At 36.9% G+C, this 19622-nt stretch overlaps 2 protein-coding genes and 1 pseudogene across 5 annotated transcripts; 2 read left to right on the forward strand and 1 right to left on the reverse strand.

Annotated features, from left to right (window-relative positions):
- Window positions 1-6456: 6456 nt before the first annotated feature.
- Window positions 6457-12345, forward strand: LOC121809528 (CCR4-NOT transcription complex subunit 9-like). The gene is made up of 9 exons (XM_042210223.1): window positions 6457-6849; window positions 7247-7318; window positions 8021-8110; window positions 9564-9606; window positions 10376-10482; window positions 11104-11199; window positions 11650-11840; window positions 11907-11976; window positions 12057-12345. Exons 1-9 carry the CDS (start codon window positions 6682-6684, stop codon window positions 12156-12158), a joined length of 939 nt encoding a protein of 312 aa, XP_042066157.1. The 5' UTR covers window positions 6457-6681; the 3' UTR covers window positions 12159-12345.
- Window positions 12346-12838: 493 nt separating this feature from the next.
- Window positions 12839-15563, forward strand: LOC121809643 (annotated as a pseudogene).
- Window positions 13983-17581, reverse strand: LOC121809644 (small ubiquitin-related modifier 2-like). 4 transcript variants are annotated; one of them, XM_042210386.1, is made up of 4 exons: window positions 17400-17581; window positions 16970-17119; window positions 16798-16886; window positions 13983-14195 (listed from the first exon to the last, which is right to left on the reverse strand). In XM_042210386.1, the coding sequence occupies exons 1-3, from the start codon at window positions 17469-17471 to the stop codon at window positions 16827-16829; spliced, it is 282 nt and encodes a 93-aa protein (XP_042066320.1). In that variant the 5' UTR covers window positions 17472-17581; the 3' UTR covers window positions 13983-14195; window positions 16798-16826. The 4 variants fall into 4 exon arrangements, with proteins under 4 accessions (XP_042066320.1, XP_042066318.1, XP_042066319.1 ...); XM_042210384.1 differs by having other exon boundaries at window positions 13983-14202; XM_042210385.1 differs by lacking the exon at window positions 13983-14195 and adding an exon at window positions 16210-16346.
- Between the last annotated feature and the right edge of the window lie 2041 nt (window positions 17582-19622).

The following is a 19622-nucleotide window of genomic DNA, read 5'->3' on the forward strand; positions in this document are numbered from 1 at the left end:
TCTTATATTCCATCGTCATAATTTAAAATCAAGACCAAATCTTCACTCTTAGATTTTAAAATGAGTGAATAAGATTAAATCTTACGAATCTCAATAAATAGTAGACAAAATATCAACAAAAGAGTAAGATAGTCATTCCGTTATCATATCATAATTTTCGTGTTTTTTTATATCAACATAGTGTATTATAAATATTAACACAATGATAGGAGTATTTCAACACAAGTACACCAAAATATCAACACAGTTTTATTGAGATTTTACATTCATTATATTGAGATTTTATATGTATTATATTCAGATTTTTTGATGTATTTATTGATAAAAAATTTGCTTATCAACATACACGAAAACTGGAAAAAAAATCATCAAATTTCACTATACGAACGTCGTCGGAACATATGCAATTGAAATCTCGTTAGAATCCTTATAAAATTACCTTTAATTTGATATATTTTTGTGAAAAAATAATTTAAATTGAGAGAGTTACGTAAATTTAAAGTTTTAGGATAATTTTAATAAGATAAAATTGACATTAATACCCTTTAATTTTATTTAATTATTTAAATTTAAAATATAATTCACTTGACATTATATTAACCACTAGATCTTCTAATCTAATCTAATGATTAAAAATTGATCTTAATTTTGGATTGTTAACTACTACCTCCGTCCCACATTAAGTGTCACATTTTGTCATTTCGGTCCTTCCCCACAATAAGAGTCACATTTCACTTTTACCATAAATGATAAATAGACCTCACTAGGCATGCACAACGGTTCCGAACCGCCAGTTCCGGTTCATGAACCGGCGGTTCACGGTTCATCATAAGCTTGAACCGGAACCGACCCGCCAAGGGTCCCGGCGGTTCCGATTCCGGTTCAAAAAACCGCCGGTTCACGAGGCGGTTCAAAACCGCCGGTTTTTGGCATGAACCGGCGGTTCAACCGAAAATTTAAAAAAAATACTTTTTATTTATAAAAATTGATTTTTATACTTAAAAATAATTTTTACAAATAAATGAATACAAGAAATTCATAATAGCCCATAGATATTTGATGGGCTTGTGAATTTATGAAACCATTCTTGGTTGTTTCTCTTTTATAGAGACATCCTTGAATGTTTTATGTTTCACTTTCGATGTGGGACAAAATCATTCTTGGTTGTTTCTCTTTTATAGAGACATCCTTGAATGTTTTGTGTTTCACTTTCGATGTTGGACAAAATCATTCTTGGTTGTTTCTCTTTTATAGAGACATCCTTGAATGTTTTATGTTTTACTTTCTATGTGGGACAAAATATGTTGAAGTATTTTCTTTTATAACTACATGTTTAGAGTATTCATTCATCTTTTCCAATGTGGGATACAAAACTTTCTTTTATCTTCTACTTTTCTTCATGTTTTGTATAATATATATAAACAAAATTATTATTCAAATATATTCTTGATTGATAAAAATAAAGAATTATTGAGAAATATGATTTGTATATAGAAAATATTTATTTGTATAATAATTATTGTTAGGTTTATACAATTTTATAAGAATTATTCTTTCAATGTGTATAATATTATTTATTAGTTAACATATACATAAATTTATAAACCTAAGCAAATCATTAATAATAAACAACTAATGAATAATAGTTTATGTAATAATATTTGTTGTTAAATTATAATAATAGAAGATAGAGTATTAATATAGATGAAGAATGATGGACGATCTATAATATACTTATAAATAAAGACTTTTATCCCACATTAAAATAAAGAGTAACACATCCAAAATGTGTAACTATAAAAGAGAATAATTCAATATACTATCTTCTAAATTAAATAAAATCCAATATACTCTCATCCAAGTATTGGCATTTTAAAAATCAAATCCAACTTTAAGTATGGAGTAATATTTTTTTGTCTTTTTAGTATTTATTATGTATAAAATGTGCTTAAACAAATTTCAAACAATAAGGTGAAAATTACAATTTTATTGATAATAAATTTGAATTAGACTAAAAATTACAACTTATAATGAATATATTTTATTTACAAAAATTAATAAACACTACTTAAAGTTAAACCTTTTGATTTTTAAAATATCAATACTTAATATTGGACTTGAGTATTTAAATTGGAAGAGAGTGTATTGAATTATAGGGAAAACACTACTTAAATTATAGAGAGTGTATTGAATTATAGAGAGTGTATTTCAACTTATAATGAATATATTTTATTTACAAAAATTAATAAACACTACTTAATATTTTATTTATCATTAATGATTTGCTTATGTTTATAAATTTATGTATATGTTAACTAATAAATAATATTATACGCATTGAAAGAATAATTCTTATACAAATTGTATAAACCTAACAATAATTATTATACAAATAAATATTTTCTATATACAAATCATATTTCTCAATAATTCTTTATTTTTATCAATCAAGAATATATTTGAATAATAATTTTGTTTATATATATCATACAAAACATGAAGAAAAGTAGAAGACAAAAGAAAGTTTTGTATCCCACATTGGAAAAGATGAATGAATGCTCTAAACATGTAGTTATAAAAGAAAGTACTTCAACATATTTTGTCCCACATCGAAAAGTGGAACATTAAACATTCAAGGATGTCTCTATAAAAGAGAAACAACCAAGAATGATTTTGTCCCACATCGAAAGTGGAACATAAAACATTCAAGGATGTCTCTATAAAAGAGAAACAACCAAGAATGAGTTTGTCCCACATCGAAAGTGGAACATAAAACATTCTAGGATTTCTCTGAAACAACCAAGAATGATTTTATCCCACATCGAAAGTGGAACATAAAACATTTAAGGATGTCTCTATAAAAGAGAAACAACCAAGAATGAGTTTGTCCCACATCAAAAGTGGAACATAAAACATTCAAGGATGTCTCTATAAAAGAGAAACAACCAAGAATGGTTTCATAAATTCGCAAGCCCATCAAATATATATGGGCTATTATGAATTTCTCGTATTCATATGTTTGTAAAAATTGATTTTAAATATAAATATCAATTTTTATAAATAATTTTTTTAAAAAAAATCGGTTGAACCGGCGGTTTGAACCGTTGAACCGCCGGTTCAAGCCGGTAAACAGCCGGTTCCCGGTTCACGCATCCTTCGACCCTGAACCCCGTTGGAACCGGCAACCCGCCGGACGGTTCAAACCGCCGGTTCCGGTCCCGGTTCATGAACCGGCGGCCCGAACCGGCGGTTAACCGCCGGGCCGGTTCGGTTTGTGCACGCCTAGACCTCACATTCCACCAACACATTCTACTATCATTTTATTATAAAACTAATATATATAAGTAGGACCCATAGTCCACTAACTTATTCAATCCACTTTTCTTTACATTTCTTAAAACCACGACCACACTAAATATGACACTTAATATGGGACGGAGGTATTAGTTAGCAATTGATCACCTCCATCTTTTAGAGCATCTCCAATAGCTGCGAGCGCACCGGCTCGCCGATTTTTGGCGTTTGCCGGTCCGATCGCCGAACTATTGCAGCCGGTGAGCGCACGCCGATCCCCGAGCGCTCGCCGATGCGCTGGCCGCTATTGCAGCCTCTCGATCGGCGAGCATTTTTTTTCTTTTCGAAACACTATATATACGCGATTTGCACGTCATTCTCATTCACACCACTTGTTTTAACGAGTACTCTCTCTATCTTAATTTCTGTACAAGATCAACAACGCGAAATGGAGCACAACAACAAGCGCCAAATTGGCGAGAAAAACGTCGGCATCCCCCCTGTTAGCAGCTCGACAGCCGACCTCGTCTTCTTGGCGCGTCAACAAGCGCGGGCTCAGATGATCAAGGTCATAGATCAATGGAAGAATGCAACTGACCCCGATGAGAAGAGTTTTTTTCACGCGGTGCTCGTGAGTATGCGAGAGGATTTGAATCCCGCCGCGGCACAGGTGGGGGGCTCTGACGCGGGCTCAGATGCCGCATATTTGGGGGTCCCGGATAGCGGCAATGACGGCGAGGAGTGAGGCGGAGGCGGAGGCGGGGAGGCTCGTGCGTGGATTATGAGTTTTTTTTAAAGTAATGTAATTTTTTGTAATGGAATTTTTTAATTAATGTACTTTTTAAAATTTAAATATTATTATTGAATTTTCCTGTATATGTGTCGTAAATTTAATTCCGTATTTTGCGTGATTGTTAATTATTTGTTTTTAGTGTTGATGATGTGGCTAGGCTATGACTGGGCTATTGCTTGTCCAGTTGCTTGACCAGTTGCTTTTCCAGATGATGTAGCAAGGGGGATTTTAGTACTGATGTGGCAGAGAAGTTTGTGGCTAGGCTATGATTGAGCTATTGCTTGTCCACTTCCGATTGTGGATGCTCTTATTATATTTTAATCTCATTATAAACCTAATACAACCAAATGGGATTATGTTTCTTTTTTAAGGCCATCCACTACGCGTGCCGCCGCCAGCCCGTGTTTCGTTCCGGAGGGACGGTTCCGCCGCGGGACGCGTTGCAGCGGTGCGTGCCGTCCCCACCCCGTCGCCATGCCGTCCCGTAGCCCGTCGCTGCGCGACGTCTCGTCACACGCCGAGGCGACGTGGCGAGCTCCCGATGCATGCGTGACGCCCACTCGCTGGCCCGCGAGTGGGCGTCGTCACGGATGACGCAATAATTCATTTTTTTTAAATTCGAATTTTAATAAAAAAAATTCAAACGGTAATGTTACCGTTTTGTTTTTGCCGTTTTTTAATTTTTTTTTATTTCTTTACTCTATAAATACTCCTATTTCATACTCATTTCACACACAAACACACATCTATTCCTCTCAAATCCTCTCTATATCCACTCCAATTTCCATCTCAAATCAACTCAAACTAATGGATCCTTTTGAGCAAATGCGTCAAATAATGGAACAATCACTTGAAGAAGATCGAAGCCAGGAGGCGGAGGAAGCCGCGCCGCCCCAACGACGCTCCCGGACGTACATCCATCGTAACCGGGAGGAAGCCGTCGAAAGGTTAGTACGCGACTACTTCTGCGATAACCCGATTTGGGGAGATACCTACTTCCGTCGTCGTTTCCGCATGAGTAAACCGCTATTTCTCCACATCGCGAATACTTTGGCGGCCCGGGAAGAGTTATTCCGAGAAGGGTTCGACGCGATCGGCCGTCCCAGCCACACGACGCTGCAGAAATGTACTGCAGCGATCCGTCAGCTTGCGACTGGACAAAACAGCCGACATGTTCGACGAATACCTCCACATCGGAGACACCACTGGGCGCACGTGCTTGCTCAAATTCTGCAAAGGCGTCCGGGCAGCCTTCACCGACGAATTTCTCCGGAGGCCAAGCACGACCGATTGTCAGTTCCTCCTCGACCTGCACGAACAAGTGCACAGATTCCTCGGGATGCTTGGCAGTGTCGATTGCATGCACTGGCAATGGAAGAATTGCCCGGTGGAGTGGAGGGGGTCCTACACGAGCGGCCACAGAGGCACCCACCCAACCGTTGTACTCGAGGCCGTTGCGGACTACCGGCTTTGGATCTGGCACGCGTACTTCGGGGTCCCTGGCTCGAACAACGACGTAAACGTGCTCCACCAGTCCGACCTCTTTATCGAAGTTTTGGATGGTAAAGCGCCGGCCATCAACTTTGTCGCTAACAACTGGCTGTATAAAATGGAGTACTATCTCGCCGACGACATCTACCCGAAGTGGCCGACCTTCGTGAAGACGTGCAGCAGGCCTGCGAACCCAAAGCAGACTCTTTTTGCCCAGAAGCAGGAGGCTGCTCGCAAGGATGTGGAGAGGGCGTTCGGGGTTCTCCAAGCGCGCTTCAACATCATCAAAGCCCCGGCCCGTTCGTGGTTCATGGAGAGCATGGTTGATATCATGGATACGTGCATAATCTTGCACAACATGATTTTCCAAGACGAAGGACCCGAGGCGGGAAATTGGTTCGACCCCGAATCCCCCGGAAGCTCAACCGCAAGTAGTCCGCCGCGAAGTGGAGCGCATCTGTCTATACAAGCACGGTTGTCTATTCGGGCAAGGACACGCGACTCTAGCACTCACGCCCAACTCCAAGAGGATCTAATTGAGCATATTTGGGAAAACTTTGGCGGAGAAAATTAAATTATATCATTTTATTTTTTAGGATTTTAATTATATCTTTTTTCTATTTTTTTGAATTTTAAGTTGTAATGTTGTTTTAATTTTAATGAAGTGTGTTTTTTTAATTAAATTTGTTGAAAAAAAAATTTAAAAATGAAATTGAATGAATAGTAATTTAAGGGACGATTAAGGGCCGACGTGTTGCAGGTTCTGTCCCTTAGTTAAGGGATAAAGTAAACAAGTGAGACCCTCAAATAGTAGTTTAAGGGACGGTAGGGGATAGGGGACAGCGTAGTGCATCCTCTAAAACTCCATGTATCCTATTTCCATTTTATTTAGTGTTTCCATCTCTCTCCCATATCTGCAGCGACAGCGCGTCTCCAACACCGCATCGCACTCTCCCTAACACATCCAATTCCTCCACCGGCGGCGCGTGCGGAACACGAAGCTGACTCATTCCTGCACGTGTTTCCCAACTTCTCTCCTCTCCTCTTAAGCATATCGGAAAAGCAAGAAGACCCTGCCAATTTGAGAGAAGAAAACCGGATAAATGTCAACCCTTCCCCCGCCACTGAACTTGAAAGCTGTCCCCTTTGAGGCCACAGGCAGCTCCTCCGCCGCCGCCAACAAAGACCGCAGGATGCAATCATCTGAGCAGTTGGTTCTCGATCTTTGCAATCCGGATCTCCGAGAAAATGCGCTTCTCGAACTTTCCAAGGTGAAATGTCTAGTCTGAATGTTTACCCTCACATCTTTTTTTTTTGTAATTTATTATTTTGGCACTCAGAAACCCCTTCTATGATTCCTTTACGATCTCACATTTCATAGTCGAACGAACTTTGTAAACTACGATAACTAAATTTGGTAAAAATAAAATTAAGACTTCGATTGTCAGTAAATGCGTGTATGTCAACAAGGAAACATTATTTCATTTGAATAACGTTGCATATTTTTGTGCTTTTTGATTTGGTCTGCTGAATTGAATGGTGGAATGGTTTGTAAGCAGCAAATTTGTGTCTTTTAGGTTTTATGTGCATCCATTTCATTTCTATCAGTTTTAATTATGCTTCTGTGTCTCATGTTTGTTATCCGCTGTCATATTTCCATTCAAGTAGAAGAGAGAGCTTTTTCAAGATCTGGCTCCATTGCTGTGGAATTCCTTTGGCACCATTGCTGCTCTTCTGCAGGTTTGTTGATATCATTAATATGAAATTGCACTTTCCTTTTTCCATAGTGGTATGCCAGGGTAATATTTGGATCCGTGACGATTCTAGTTTATGTATTCTTCGTTTCTCAATTATGGAAATAGAAGCTTTTATTTTAACTACATTGTCAATTTTGTGCTCTTATGGCGCTTCAGATATTCGATACTATCATTCTGGAACTGAGCAATATTTTTATAAGTATAGCCTGTTGCCTTACCCAATACCTTGCTGTATATGTAGTTTATCTGCTGTGGCTAAATAAGTTGGTTGTAATAGCGCCAAAACTTAACTAGAAGTTTGAAGCATTGAGAAGTGTAGTGAATCTGGATCACGTTAGGTCGTTGCAGTAATAGCTATAAAGGCTATACTGTCTCATACTTTATTCAGTTTCATCTCACTGGGATTGTCTGTTACTGCATGGCTTGAAATCTACGACGTAAACATCGTGCATGCTAACCTTTTTCGCCCTACTTCTTGATGAAGATATCGAGGGACTGATTTTTTTCCTATTATTTTTAACTTCTACCAAAATTTGGTGTGATATGTTAAAGTTGGGTGATTTTGTTCTTAGGACTACTTTTGCTTGAAATTTGGTTTATTTACACCATTGAGCATTAGGCTTAAGCAATTCTAGAGCTGCATCTGTGTTTTATACATATTACGTTGTTTATTGACCTCCTCCAGGAAATAGTCTCCATTTACCCAGTTTTGTCACCGCCAAATCTGACTCCTGCACAGTCGAATAGAGTTTGCAATGCACTTGCTTTACTTCAGGTAACATCCGTCTCTGATCACATACAGATTTTGTTTATTCTACCTGCAAATTGGTTTGGCGATTGTTGATTTTTCTGCAAATCAATGTTGTCAAGCATGTATGGCGGGTATGAATGTTTAAATAAAATATTATTAACATAGATAAAAATAAGAAATATAACATGCAAAAACTTGGGAAATGATAGAACATAATATTCAAACCTTAGCACAATAATTAAAACATAAAGTCATTACATAATATGTCCAATAATTTAAGTCTTAGCATAATAATTAAAATGTAAAGTCATAAATTGCCATGCTTGGCGGGATAATGGAGTAAATGGGTCAGGTTGGAAGGTTAGTAATGCTAGCTCACGTAATCAAGCTCACATCCCATGATACAACTAATCACTAGGCTATTTTTACGTAAATTACAATCCGAGATCCAAAATTGCAAGAAAACAACCAAAAATTTATAATGCAAGCTCACATAATCAATACCTTAAGCAAACTATCACACAAAAATTATTAATGCAAGCTCACTTAATCAATACCTTAAGCAAACTATCAAACAAAACATAATAACGCAATCTCACGTAATTAATACCTTAACCAATCTATCAAACAAAACTTAATAATGCAATCTCACATAATAATGCAAAACTTCTTCACAGCAAACGTAATGCGACCAGAATACTTTATGCAAACTGGACACGATAGTAAGGGATGGAATGTGGCTGGGAAAGACGTGATTTATGGACGGTGATGATGGCATGAATGACGCCACAAACGAGGGTGAAAACTTGAATGATAAGTTGATATGGAGTTGAAGGCGGGTGGTCCATTTATTCTGGATAAGATGTCAACATATTGCACCTCGGCCATAGTAAATAGACCGAATAGGATTGAAAACGAAAATAAGAAGGAAAAAAAACATATAAGTCTTTCTTTTTCAAGGAAAGCCTCGGCTAACAATTGCAGTTCAATAAAATGCAGAAGCTAATCTATGACTCTTCTCGTCACTTCTCAATATCTTCACAAACTTATCCATTTCCATGCATTTATATCTTCTCAAAATTACCTCAACATGTCAGCCGATTTTGGTCTCGACCCATGCACGCTTCGGTGCCTTGCGTCGCATTCAGCGGTCTTCTTCTCGTTTTCAGCCAAGTCAAGACTTCGGCCCAACCCATTCGGCTTCTTCACGTTGCTTGGGTTTCGAAACATGGATCGCATCACAAAGCGTGGGAAAGTGGTAGGAAAAAATGCAGAAGTTGGAAATGGGGACATTTACCTGCAGTTTACAACTATGCTTTTACCTCATGTGGCTTGTTTCAGTCCCCAGTCTAGCATAGCCATTGCCCTAGCTAAATATCATTGGAAGTACTGGGTCATCCAAATTAAATAAATCTTAATATAAGGAAAGTATCTTATGGACCTTCTTAAACTTACATGCTTTTCACTTTTCTTGCAGTGTGTGGCCTCACATCCGGACACAAGAATGTTATTCCTCAACGGTAATTTTCATGGACAACTGTAGTATCTTGCCTAATCTAGTGATACTAACCATGTCAGGTGTCTAGTGGAGCCTCTTACATTTCTCCTTTGGTAGGGACGGAGTTCCTATCTTTGTGGGGTACAATGATGATTCCGTTCTTTCATATTCACTCTTATCATGCTATTGGCCACACCTACCAGTGCTTTGTACTCCGTTTTACCTTGATTGGGTCAAGTTTTTTATTAGAATGTAGTCCCAAGTTTTTTTTCCGAGTTTTCATCTCACGTGTCTTGTCAGTGTCAGTGGATTTTGTCCTTTTCACACTCTTGATTGTATCATAAATGTAACGCACTGAATTCATAGGGTGGGTCAGTGTGTAATAAGATAGCATGACTGCCTCTACTTGCAACTTCACATTGCTAAGAAGGCTAATCCAAATTGTTCAAAAAAGTAACTACTCCCATATATAAAACTTTCCTTATTTCCTTGTAGGACATAGGATTCAAAATCACCCCTGTTGAAGATGCAATGCCCTCATTGCATTCGTTTTGTTTTGGGACCACCTTGCTAGATAGTTCCCTCAAGGAGGTGTGGGCTATAATAACCCTTGCAATGTGCCTATTAGTGCTACTACTATGGTAGCACAATGGGTTCCATTTGCCAAAGTGGTTAATCCATGTTGCTAGAAGATCGTCAACCTTTTCTTCTTTCCTTGTTTTTTTTTTCTGTTGGACATGGGATGCTATGTATTGAAAGTGTCTGTTTTTATTGATGTTTCCCTGTTGCAGCGCACATTCCTCTCTACTTGTATCCTTTCCTTAACACGACCAGCAAATCAAGGCCCTTTGAGTATCTGAGGCTTACAAGTTTAGGCGTTATAGGTGCTTTGGTCAAGGTATTCTCTATTGACCTAATTGACTTTCTATGCATGCATTGTTAGAAGCGTCATCAGTTAAGCTCTTTAAAAAGGAAAATCTTGCTATATATGGAAAACTTGCAACAGTTCTTTCCTTGCTGAGACAATGTAATAAGGTGGAGAGTAGTAGAACAATGGAGGGAATCATTCTCATTAATGGTCTGTGGTATGTGGTGGGGCCTGGAATCAACAAAATAATGAGTACCAGTGTTAACGTATCACCCTTCTCCATCAATCATTTTCATTCCTGTTGCTGTTCCCGTCAGTCAAACCCCATTAATTTTTTGCTTTCATGAAGGTATCCCCAACTTACTTGATCAGCTTCTGCCCCCACACCCCCACAAAAAAACATAAATATGCAGAATACTTGTTCTGTTACAAGCCTGACTTCTAATAAAACATCATTTTTTTCCCTTCCACTCTGTCCTCAACCTAAGCTACCATCAAAGCAACAGTTGCCACATGTATATTCTGTCTATCCTCAATTTTATTAGTTGTCTTTTGATTCTACATTCCCCTTCAGCGATGGCCATTGCGTTCATTGCAAGAGAGCCTCATATTGCATTGTTCTTCATGGTTCATTGTGCGTTTGGTTCTCAGGTTGATGACACCGAAGTTATCAGTTTCCTTTTGTCTACGGAGATCATTCCCTTGTGCTTGCGCACTATGGAGATGGGAAGTGAATTGTCTAAAACAGTAAGTTCCTTCTAGCAGTTTTTGGTTCTTCATTTTTGGCACCCTTGTTTCAGACATGCCATCGAGGCTAATAATGTGTTTCTAAATATAAATAGAATCTATCTTGTTGGTTTATACAACTATCCAATTCCACCTTATTAAACTTTCTATTTTCACCTTTGATTTGTGTTTTTGGCGCATAATATAACATTTGAACTAGGTGGGTTAAGAACGATAGTCGAATACTATGATAAATTATTTGACGGACCAGTTTGTTTTGGTGATATAAAATTCTGTCACCTGTCGCGATGGATTAGCAAATGATACCTCCTTGGATCAAATTAGTGATCATACAGCAAATCACAATTGAGTCTTGGCATAGTAGAAAATTGCTCCAGTGAAATAATATATTAGAGTAGAGAAATTATAATGATCATACAGCAAATCACAATCAAGGCTTTCTTTTGGCAGGTGGCAACTTTCATTGTGCAAAAGATTTTGCTTGATGATGTGGGCTTAGAGTATATATGCACCACTGCGGAGCGCTTTTTTGCAGTAGGTAGAGTGCTGGGGAACATGGTTGCTGCACTGGCTGAACAGCCTTCATCACGGTTGCTGAAACACATAATCAGATGCTATCTTCGATTGTCTGATAATCCAAGGTATGTCTGTCAACTGCATATGGATTTCTTCATTCATATACTTAACCAATCTCCTTGTATACACAGAGCTTGCGACGCCCTGAGAAGCTGCCTGCCTGACATGCTTCGAGACGCGACCTTCAGTAGCTGCCTTCGTGTAAGTGCTAACGGATGTTTTCTTGGTGAAGTTAAACGGTCAATGTAGTTGTGAACCGATCTTGCAATGTTTCATTTCAGGAGGATCCAACCACGAGAAGGTGGCTGCAGCAGTTGCTTCTCAACGTTCAAGGGCCTCGGGTTGCGATGGAAGCTGGTGGTTTTGATCATATGATGGGTTGATGATTTAGAGCTGCGGCATATCATATTCATGTCTCTCTCTACATATAATTATACTATAAATTTATAGTGTCTAATTTTATGACTGAATTTAGCTTGGAAGTTTAACCCAAAAACCACAATCTTGCAAAGCTAAAAGCTTTGTATATTTTTCATCATGGTTTGCATTACCATTTGTGAGTTTTTCTTACCGGCCATTTTATATATTGTTTCTACCGTGGGAAAGATATGATACTACTATATTACTATTTAAAAATAGGAATGAATTTTATTCCATGCAAGACCCATAAATTATGATGATCGAATTTTATTCCATGCAAGACCCAGTGGGGAATCCAGGATTTTTGATATGAGGATGCGAAATAAAATTATACTTGCAGTTTATATAATCGACTAATCATTTTTATTATATTTCTTATATTTTCACGATTATAATCTTTGTCTTTATTTTTTATATCAAAAATCCTTTATTATAAATAATACTAATAAGTTACTACTCCTTCCGTTTCTCTATAGTTGAGTCATTTTTTTCATTTTGGGAAGTTCTCTTATAGTTGAGTCATTTCTCTATATAGTAACTTTTTTCTTTTTCTTTATTCACTTTCTACTTTATTCTCTCTACTTTTTTCCCTTTCTTACTTTTTTATCTATTTATTTAACACATTCAACATTCCTTTCTTAAACCCTGTGTCGAAAAGTTTTGCCTCAACTATGAAGAAACGGAGGGGCTACTTTTTTAGTTGAATGATTTCTATCGTTTGTAACAAAGTTTTTAAACTTTTACTACTATATTATAAATAATTTATTTCAAGCATTAAAAGGTCTGTTATCTTTATTCTATTTAAAATGATATCTTTACTCCCACACGTTTACATGTCGAGCGTTAAAAAATTGATTGAATCCGAATCCCGCATGCTGTAAATTTTAATACTGTACTAACTTATTTCTTGGTTGTTCGTCAAGTGTTCGGTGATATGCCTCAAAGGGCTCGCTTAAGCTATCCGTTACATTTGAGTATTTGTTTTCAAATAGAGAGCTGTGGGCTACCTTGTCCTACTCGTTTATTTTGACATAAATGTGGTTAGGATCATTGAGTCAAGAAAATGGATTGTTTAGCTGATGGGATTAGGAGTAAAATAAGTACAAGGCATCTTTCTTTGGACGATTTGATTCTGAGTGTCTGCTTGTGGTGATTTTAACTACAAATATTTTAATCTTGGCAATATTCTTGCTATGCTTGACTAATAACCCTTTCTGCTTCCATATTTGATTAGGTATATGGCATCATCTCCGCTATTTTCCACTTGCACCATAAATGGGAATTTTCTTGCTTCTAAGGCTTCAAAGACCAGTGCTGAGCCTGTCTGCAATCATCTGAATGGTAGCTCAAAGCTAACGTATAGATCCCTGCCCATATCTGCATCTGCCGACATATCACATTCATGGGCTTTTCCAAATGGGAGAGCATTTGACTGTAAACAAGGGAACTTAATCTCTCAGGAGTGGGGTCGAATGCAAAGCATTGAATGTTGAGACAAAGCCTTTCTTTTCCGTGGGGAGTAAGTTTCAACTTGAAGATGTCATTGAAGCTCAACAGTTTAATAGAGATACTCTCAGTGCCATATTTGATGTGGCAAAGGAGATGGAGAAGAAGTCAACTGGAAGCAACCTTCTAAAGGGGTATCTGATAGCTACCCTGTTTTATGAGCCTTCAACCAGAACTAGGCTTTCATTTGAGTCTGCTATGAAACGTTTGGGTGGGGAAGTATTAACTACAGAAAATGCACGAGAGTTCTCATCAGCAGCAAAAGGGGAGACACTTGAAGGTAGTTAGACAATACTTATATTTCTTTGAGCCTTTACGATTACATGCTTATACTGATCCATATTATCCCCAGATACCATAAGAACTGTTGAAGGCTACACTGATATCATAGTAATGAGGCATTTTGAAAGTGGTGCTGCAAGAAGAGCTGCGGCGACAGCCAATATCCCAGTTATCAATGCCGGAGATGGTCCTGGACAGCATCCAACCCAGGTCTGCAAACTGAAGTTTGTTGAACATATAAATTTGTTGATCATGTTTTTACAATCCGGAATCACATAAATGCATGTGCAAGCATATTGTGTTGTTCTCAAGTGATCATAAGAAAAGTGATTTGAGTTCAGTGTCTTAAAGCAAAAAGCTGACAAGAATTTATTTATATTCATGTGAATGAATGTAATGATTAATTACTCTGGTTTCCTTTTATGAGAATCTTAAACTAATGCTGCAGTAGACCAGTGGTTCTATGTATTTGTCTAGCTTAATTTAGAGGTTTATCTACAACTTAGTGTTGTTTATAGGCTAAAACAGATACATCATCATGTTCGTCTCATTGTATTGTACTTATCTTCTTTCCATGTTGATGGACAGGCTCTCCTCGATGTATACACTATTCAGAAAGAGATAGGAAAACTTGATGGAATCAAAGTTGGGCTTGTAGGAGATCTTGCTTATGGGAGAACAGTTCTCTCACTTGCCTATCTGCTGGCCAAGTACAAAGATGTCAAAACCTATTTTGTCTCGCCAGAAGTAGTGAAAATGAAGGTAGTCAGAATATGTAGTTGCCCATAAAGTACATGCCAGATACCTGTGAGCTTAATCAATCTTTTCCAAAGTAATGAATTTGGGGGAAATGATAATTATGTTAATAATCTAAATAAAAAGAGACTGTAAGTTTTCCTTAACATTTGACAATAAGGTGAGATAATATTTGTTTTGGTTTTGATATCATTTCAGGAAGACATAAAAGTTTATCTTACCTCTCAAGGAGTTGAATGGGAAGAAAGTGCTGATTTAATGGAGGTGGCTTCAAAATGTGATGTTGTTTATCAAACCCGTATTCAGCGAGAAAGGTTTGGAGAAAGAACTGATCTTTATGAAGAAGCTAGAGGCTAGTACATTGTGGATCAGAATGTACTGGATGTGATGCAGGAACATGCAATCATAATGCATCCTCTACCACGGCTTGATGAGGTCGGTTTTTCTTCATTTATCATTTTTGGATGTGTTTATTTTCGAACTTGTCATGCCTCATTTCCTGATTTATGGGTTCTATCCATGGACCAACTTCAGATAACCGTCGAAGTTGATGCTGATCCAAGGGCTGCCTACTTCAGACAAGCAAAGAAGGGCCTATACATCCGTATGGCCCTTCTGAAGCTTTTGCTTCTCGGCTGGTAAATGATGCATTTTCTCCTGGAAGTTATAGCAGATTGCCTCCTTGAAGATAAGTTATAGCATATGATTACATTACATTCCGATTTTGTCTTCTAAGATTCTCATCGTATCGTTGATCTTGAAGTCATGATTTGGATTCATAAGAAATTTACTTATCAATCAATATACTATTGTGCTTTTTCAAACACAGTATGTATCAGTACATGACACTGATTGGTATTAGGATGCGAGATTCATTTGAAATGAAGGAAGAAAGAAGGGTTGCAACACACACATAAAATGACAAAAGTACATTTTTAAATGCAATTAAGTATGTTAATTTGTATTTCTAAATATATTATCAATGCTTTAAAAACTCCTCATTCTTGATGTCTCAAATAAGGATAACGACACAAATGAAAACATCATAGGAAAAAAAATTAAGATAATTTATTCTCAATTTAAGGATGCTTTCTTTTGCATTTAAAATTTCGATTATTTTACAAAATTTAACAACGAATATAATTGAGTCTAAATTTTAGTCCACTTGATAGCATATCAATTCCCAAAAGTTACGTTTGCAAATATTAAAACTCTGATATTAATATTCTATTTTAAAATTTTATGGGATGATAACTATTTATCCTATTTTAAATATCATAGTATGAAAAATAATAATTCATACAAAATAAAAAACGAGAAAGTAAATTTAAAAAATACTAGAAGTACGTAAAAGAGCAAACATAATGAAACATTATTTGTGACATAAAAATCAAAAGCAATTTTACAGTATGTATAGGTTTTTCAAATAATAATTTCTCTTATTTATGTATTATCTTATTACACAAACTATAAAATGGAATAAAGCTATAAAATTCAATAACCTGAAATGAATAATTACACTTATTTATGCATTATTCTTAATAGGTCAAAAAACTATAAATGAAATAAAACTATAAAATTCGATAATCTGAAATGCATCTCCCTCCCTGTAAATATGATGATGTATAAGAGAATCGAGTTATGGAAAATTTTCCATAAAATGGATGTGAACTAATTTTTTGATACAAACAAAAATAGCAAAATAAATTTATTTTATAAAGCTGATAGAATAATGTATTTTTTTGGAATGAACAAATATAATTTATGTACATTTAATTAAAAAAATGGATAGTAATTAAATTTTATACTGATAGATTTGGATTCTAATAAAATTTTGATAATATATGATCGAATGAGGCACATTAATATGTGAATTGCCGAAAATAAGAGGCTTATCCTAATAATTGGCAAACTTCAATTTCTAGTACTCATAACCCAAGTCGAGTCAGTAAAAAAAGCAAATGTTGATGAAATACATAAACCAACATATAAACTCCAGAGTCGATGATGAAATTGAAATGCATAATCTAGGATAGGTAAAATCTGAGTTGCATTCACCTAATATGTAATGTAATTATAGATCCATTTCAGGCGCCACCAGTCTGGTGCAACATTGCATCCACCTCATCACCATCCTCCATTTCAAGCTGTAAAACAAAACATATTCTCTATAAATGCTCTTTTTCTGTGTGTTAATGTGATAGAGAGAGAGAGGAAAAGGATAATTAACCTCATCCGGTGTCTGCTCGGGTCGGAGACGACGACCATCAAAGAGGAATGCAATAGAGCTAAATTCAACCGATTGTCGGTCGCAGTAAGCATTCATCAGCTTCTTCAGCTGCGTGCTTCTCTTGATCCTAAAAAACACCTCATTTCCGTCCTAACAATTACCATTTTTCTTCAAATTAATTCCACCACCACAATGCATGACTTTCCAGATATTTAAATCACTAACATAAAATTCAAATACGAAATTGAATTCTGCAACATACGGTCGAAAACCACAATATTTGTTTCCAAACAAAAAATATGAAGACGAGAAAGGATGCTTTCGTCACATGATAAGGGGAGAACCCTAGCGATCGCCGTGAAGGTGAAAACCTTTAAGCATAAAACGCATGCTAATTAACTTGAAATCACAGAAAGCGTGGGCGAAGAACCTGGCCTTTAACTTTGAGATTGATGTGAATGGTAGAATCAGTGGGCTTCTTGTCGTCTTCAACGGTAGACATTGTTTCTGCTCCGATTTGCTGCCTGCAACACACAACTTGTGTGGGTGGGTAATTGGTTTGCTGTGCAGGTGGCTTTATATTTCGAAATATCTTGGTTTTCTGTACGAATTTGAGAATTTCAATAAAGCGGGAATTGATGAGTGGCTGAGATTATTAGGTGTGTGATCGACGATTGGAATTGGGCAGTAATGTAATACACGCTGCGTAGGAAGTAAGCTAACCAATTCTTTTCTAGAAATTAGAGGGAAATGGAATCATTTTCGATTATTTTGGGACGCGCTTATCATTAATTGCTACTCTCATGCTTGGTTATTGTTCACGATATTGTTCAAGCTTCAAAAAAACATCACCAACAAACAAAAGTTGAAAGCTTCACAAATTTTAACCAAAGCACAAAAGTTGAAGATTCTAAATAAGTAAGGTGTTTCATATCACTGTTTACACTTGGTTACATACCGATAATGCAATAAGTAAGGTGTTTGGTAGTATCATGAATTATTTTGCAGGTAAATATAAAATGACTTTTTTTAGTAGGAGTACTAAATTAATGATTAAATTAGTAATGAGAAGATTAGTTCAATTAAAGCACAAAATAATGAAAATTTTAAAAGGCAAGATAACTTTTAGATTAATTGATCATTTCTTCATGATGCGAACACAAATGTTTGACATCGATTTCCACGATTATGAGGACCTTGGGTTGATTGGGGACCAAGGACAAGGGAAGGAAGCAAGTGGTAGCCAAACGGGTGAGTCGCACGACACACACGATAATATGGTACATGTATATATACGTATGTGCACTATGCTTCAGCTAATTTGATCGGTCCACATGCGGTGGATATATTATACGGTTCGGGCCTCACGATGGGGCTTATCATTGTCAGTGTACACGTGTTGTTGCCAAGCATGTGTTTATGACTTATATATGTGACATGCATGTGTTGGTTGATGTTTGATTGGTTGATGATGATGTGAATGTATATTGTCTATGTACATCAGGGGTAGCATTGGTTCGATTATGGGGCTAGTATCTTCACTGGTTGATGCTTATATGAATATTTGATGATTATGAGAATTTTTTTATGACTGTAAATAATACTCCCTCGTCCGCGAATAGGAGTCTCGTTTCCAATTTGGTCTGTCCGCGAACAAGAGTTTCAATTCATAATTACTATAAACGGTAAAGAGACCGCACATTCCACTAACTCATTCATTCCACATATCATTTTAAACTAATACATACAAATGAGAATCCTATTCTATTAATTTTTTTCCACCCGTTTTGTTTAATTAAAACTCGTGTTAGAAAAAAAATGAGACAATTTAACAAGAGAGGAAGTATAAAGTTTAACCAATGAGTGGTTGATTTGATTGGATATTTTATGGTTATAAATATATTTTGTTGGTTTTGGGCATATGCTATATATATGGAAAATATTGTCGGTTTGCTATCAGATGCTAATAAATAAATAACATAAAAGAATTATAATAATTATAGAATTGGTAAATAATGCAAAAGCCTAATGAAAGAAAAAATGAATTTAAATTAATATGCTTATTAGGCCACCTGCAACGCGTTACGCGGGTGATTCGAGTCCCGTCCCTCTGTGACGAGACGGGCGCAGTCCCGTCACCATCCCGCCGAGACCCCCATCCCGCCGAGACAGCGCGCGAGCTGTCTCGCCACGCGCTTGCGCTACGTGGCGCGCTCCGGTGAGATGCGTGACGCCCACTCGCCGGCCCGCGAGTGAGTTTCGTCACGCTGAAGCAATAAATCATTTTTAAAAAAATTGAATTTAATAAAAATAAATAAATTTCAAAAACGGTAATATTACCGTTTTCGGCCGTTTTTCCTTTTTTTTGCTCTATAAATACTCCTATTCCATCTTCATTTCACACACAAACACACGTCTAATCCTCTCAAATCATCTCTCTTTCCATTTCAATTTTCATCTCAAATCATCTCTTTTATTCTTCTCTCAAAGTTAATCGATCTAATGGATCCATTTGAGCAAATGCGTTGAATAATGGAAGAATCACTTGAAGAAGATCGACGCCGGGAGGCGGAGGAAGTCGCGCCGCCCCAAAGACGCTCCCGGACTTACATCCATCGTAACCGGGAGGAAGCCGCCGCAAGGCTAGTACGCG

This window comes from Salvia splendens, chromosome 6, assembly GCF_004379255.2.
Source record: "Salvia splendens isolate huo1 chromosome 6, SspV2, whole genome shotgun sequence".
Classification (NCBI taxonomy): domain Eukaryota; kingdom Viridiplantae; phylum Streptophyta; class Magnoliopsida; order Lamiales; family Lamiaceae; genus Salvia; species Salvia splendens.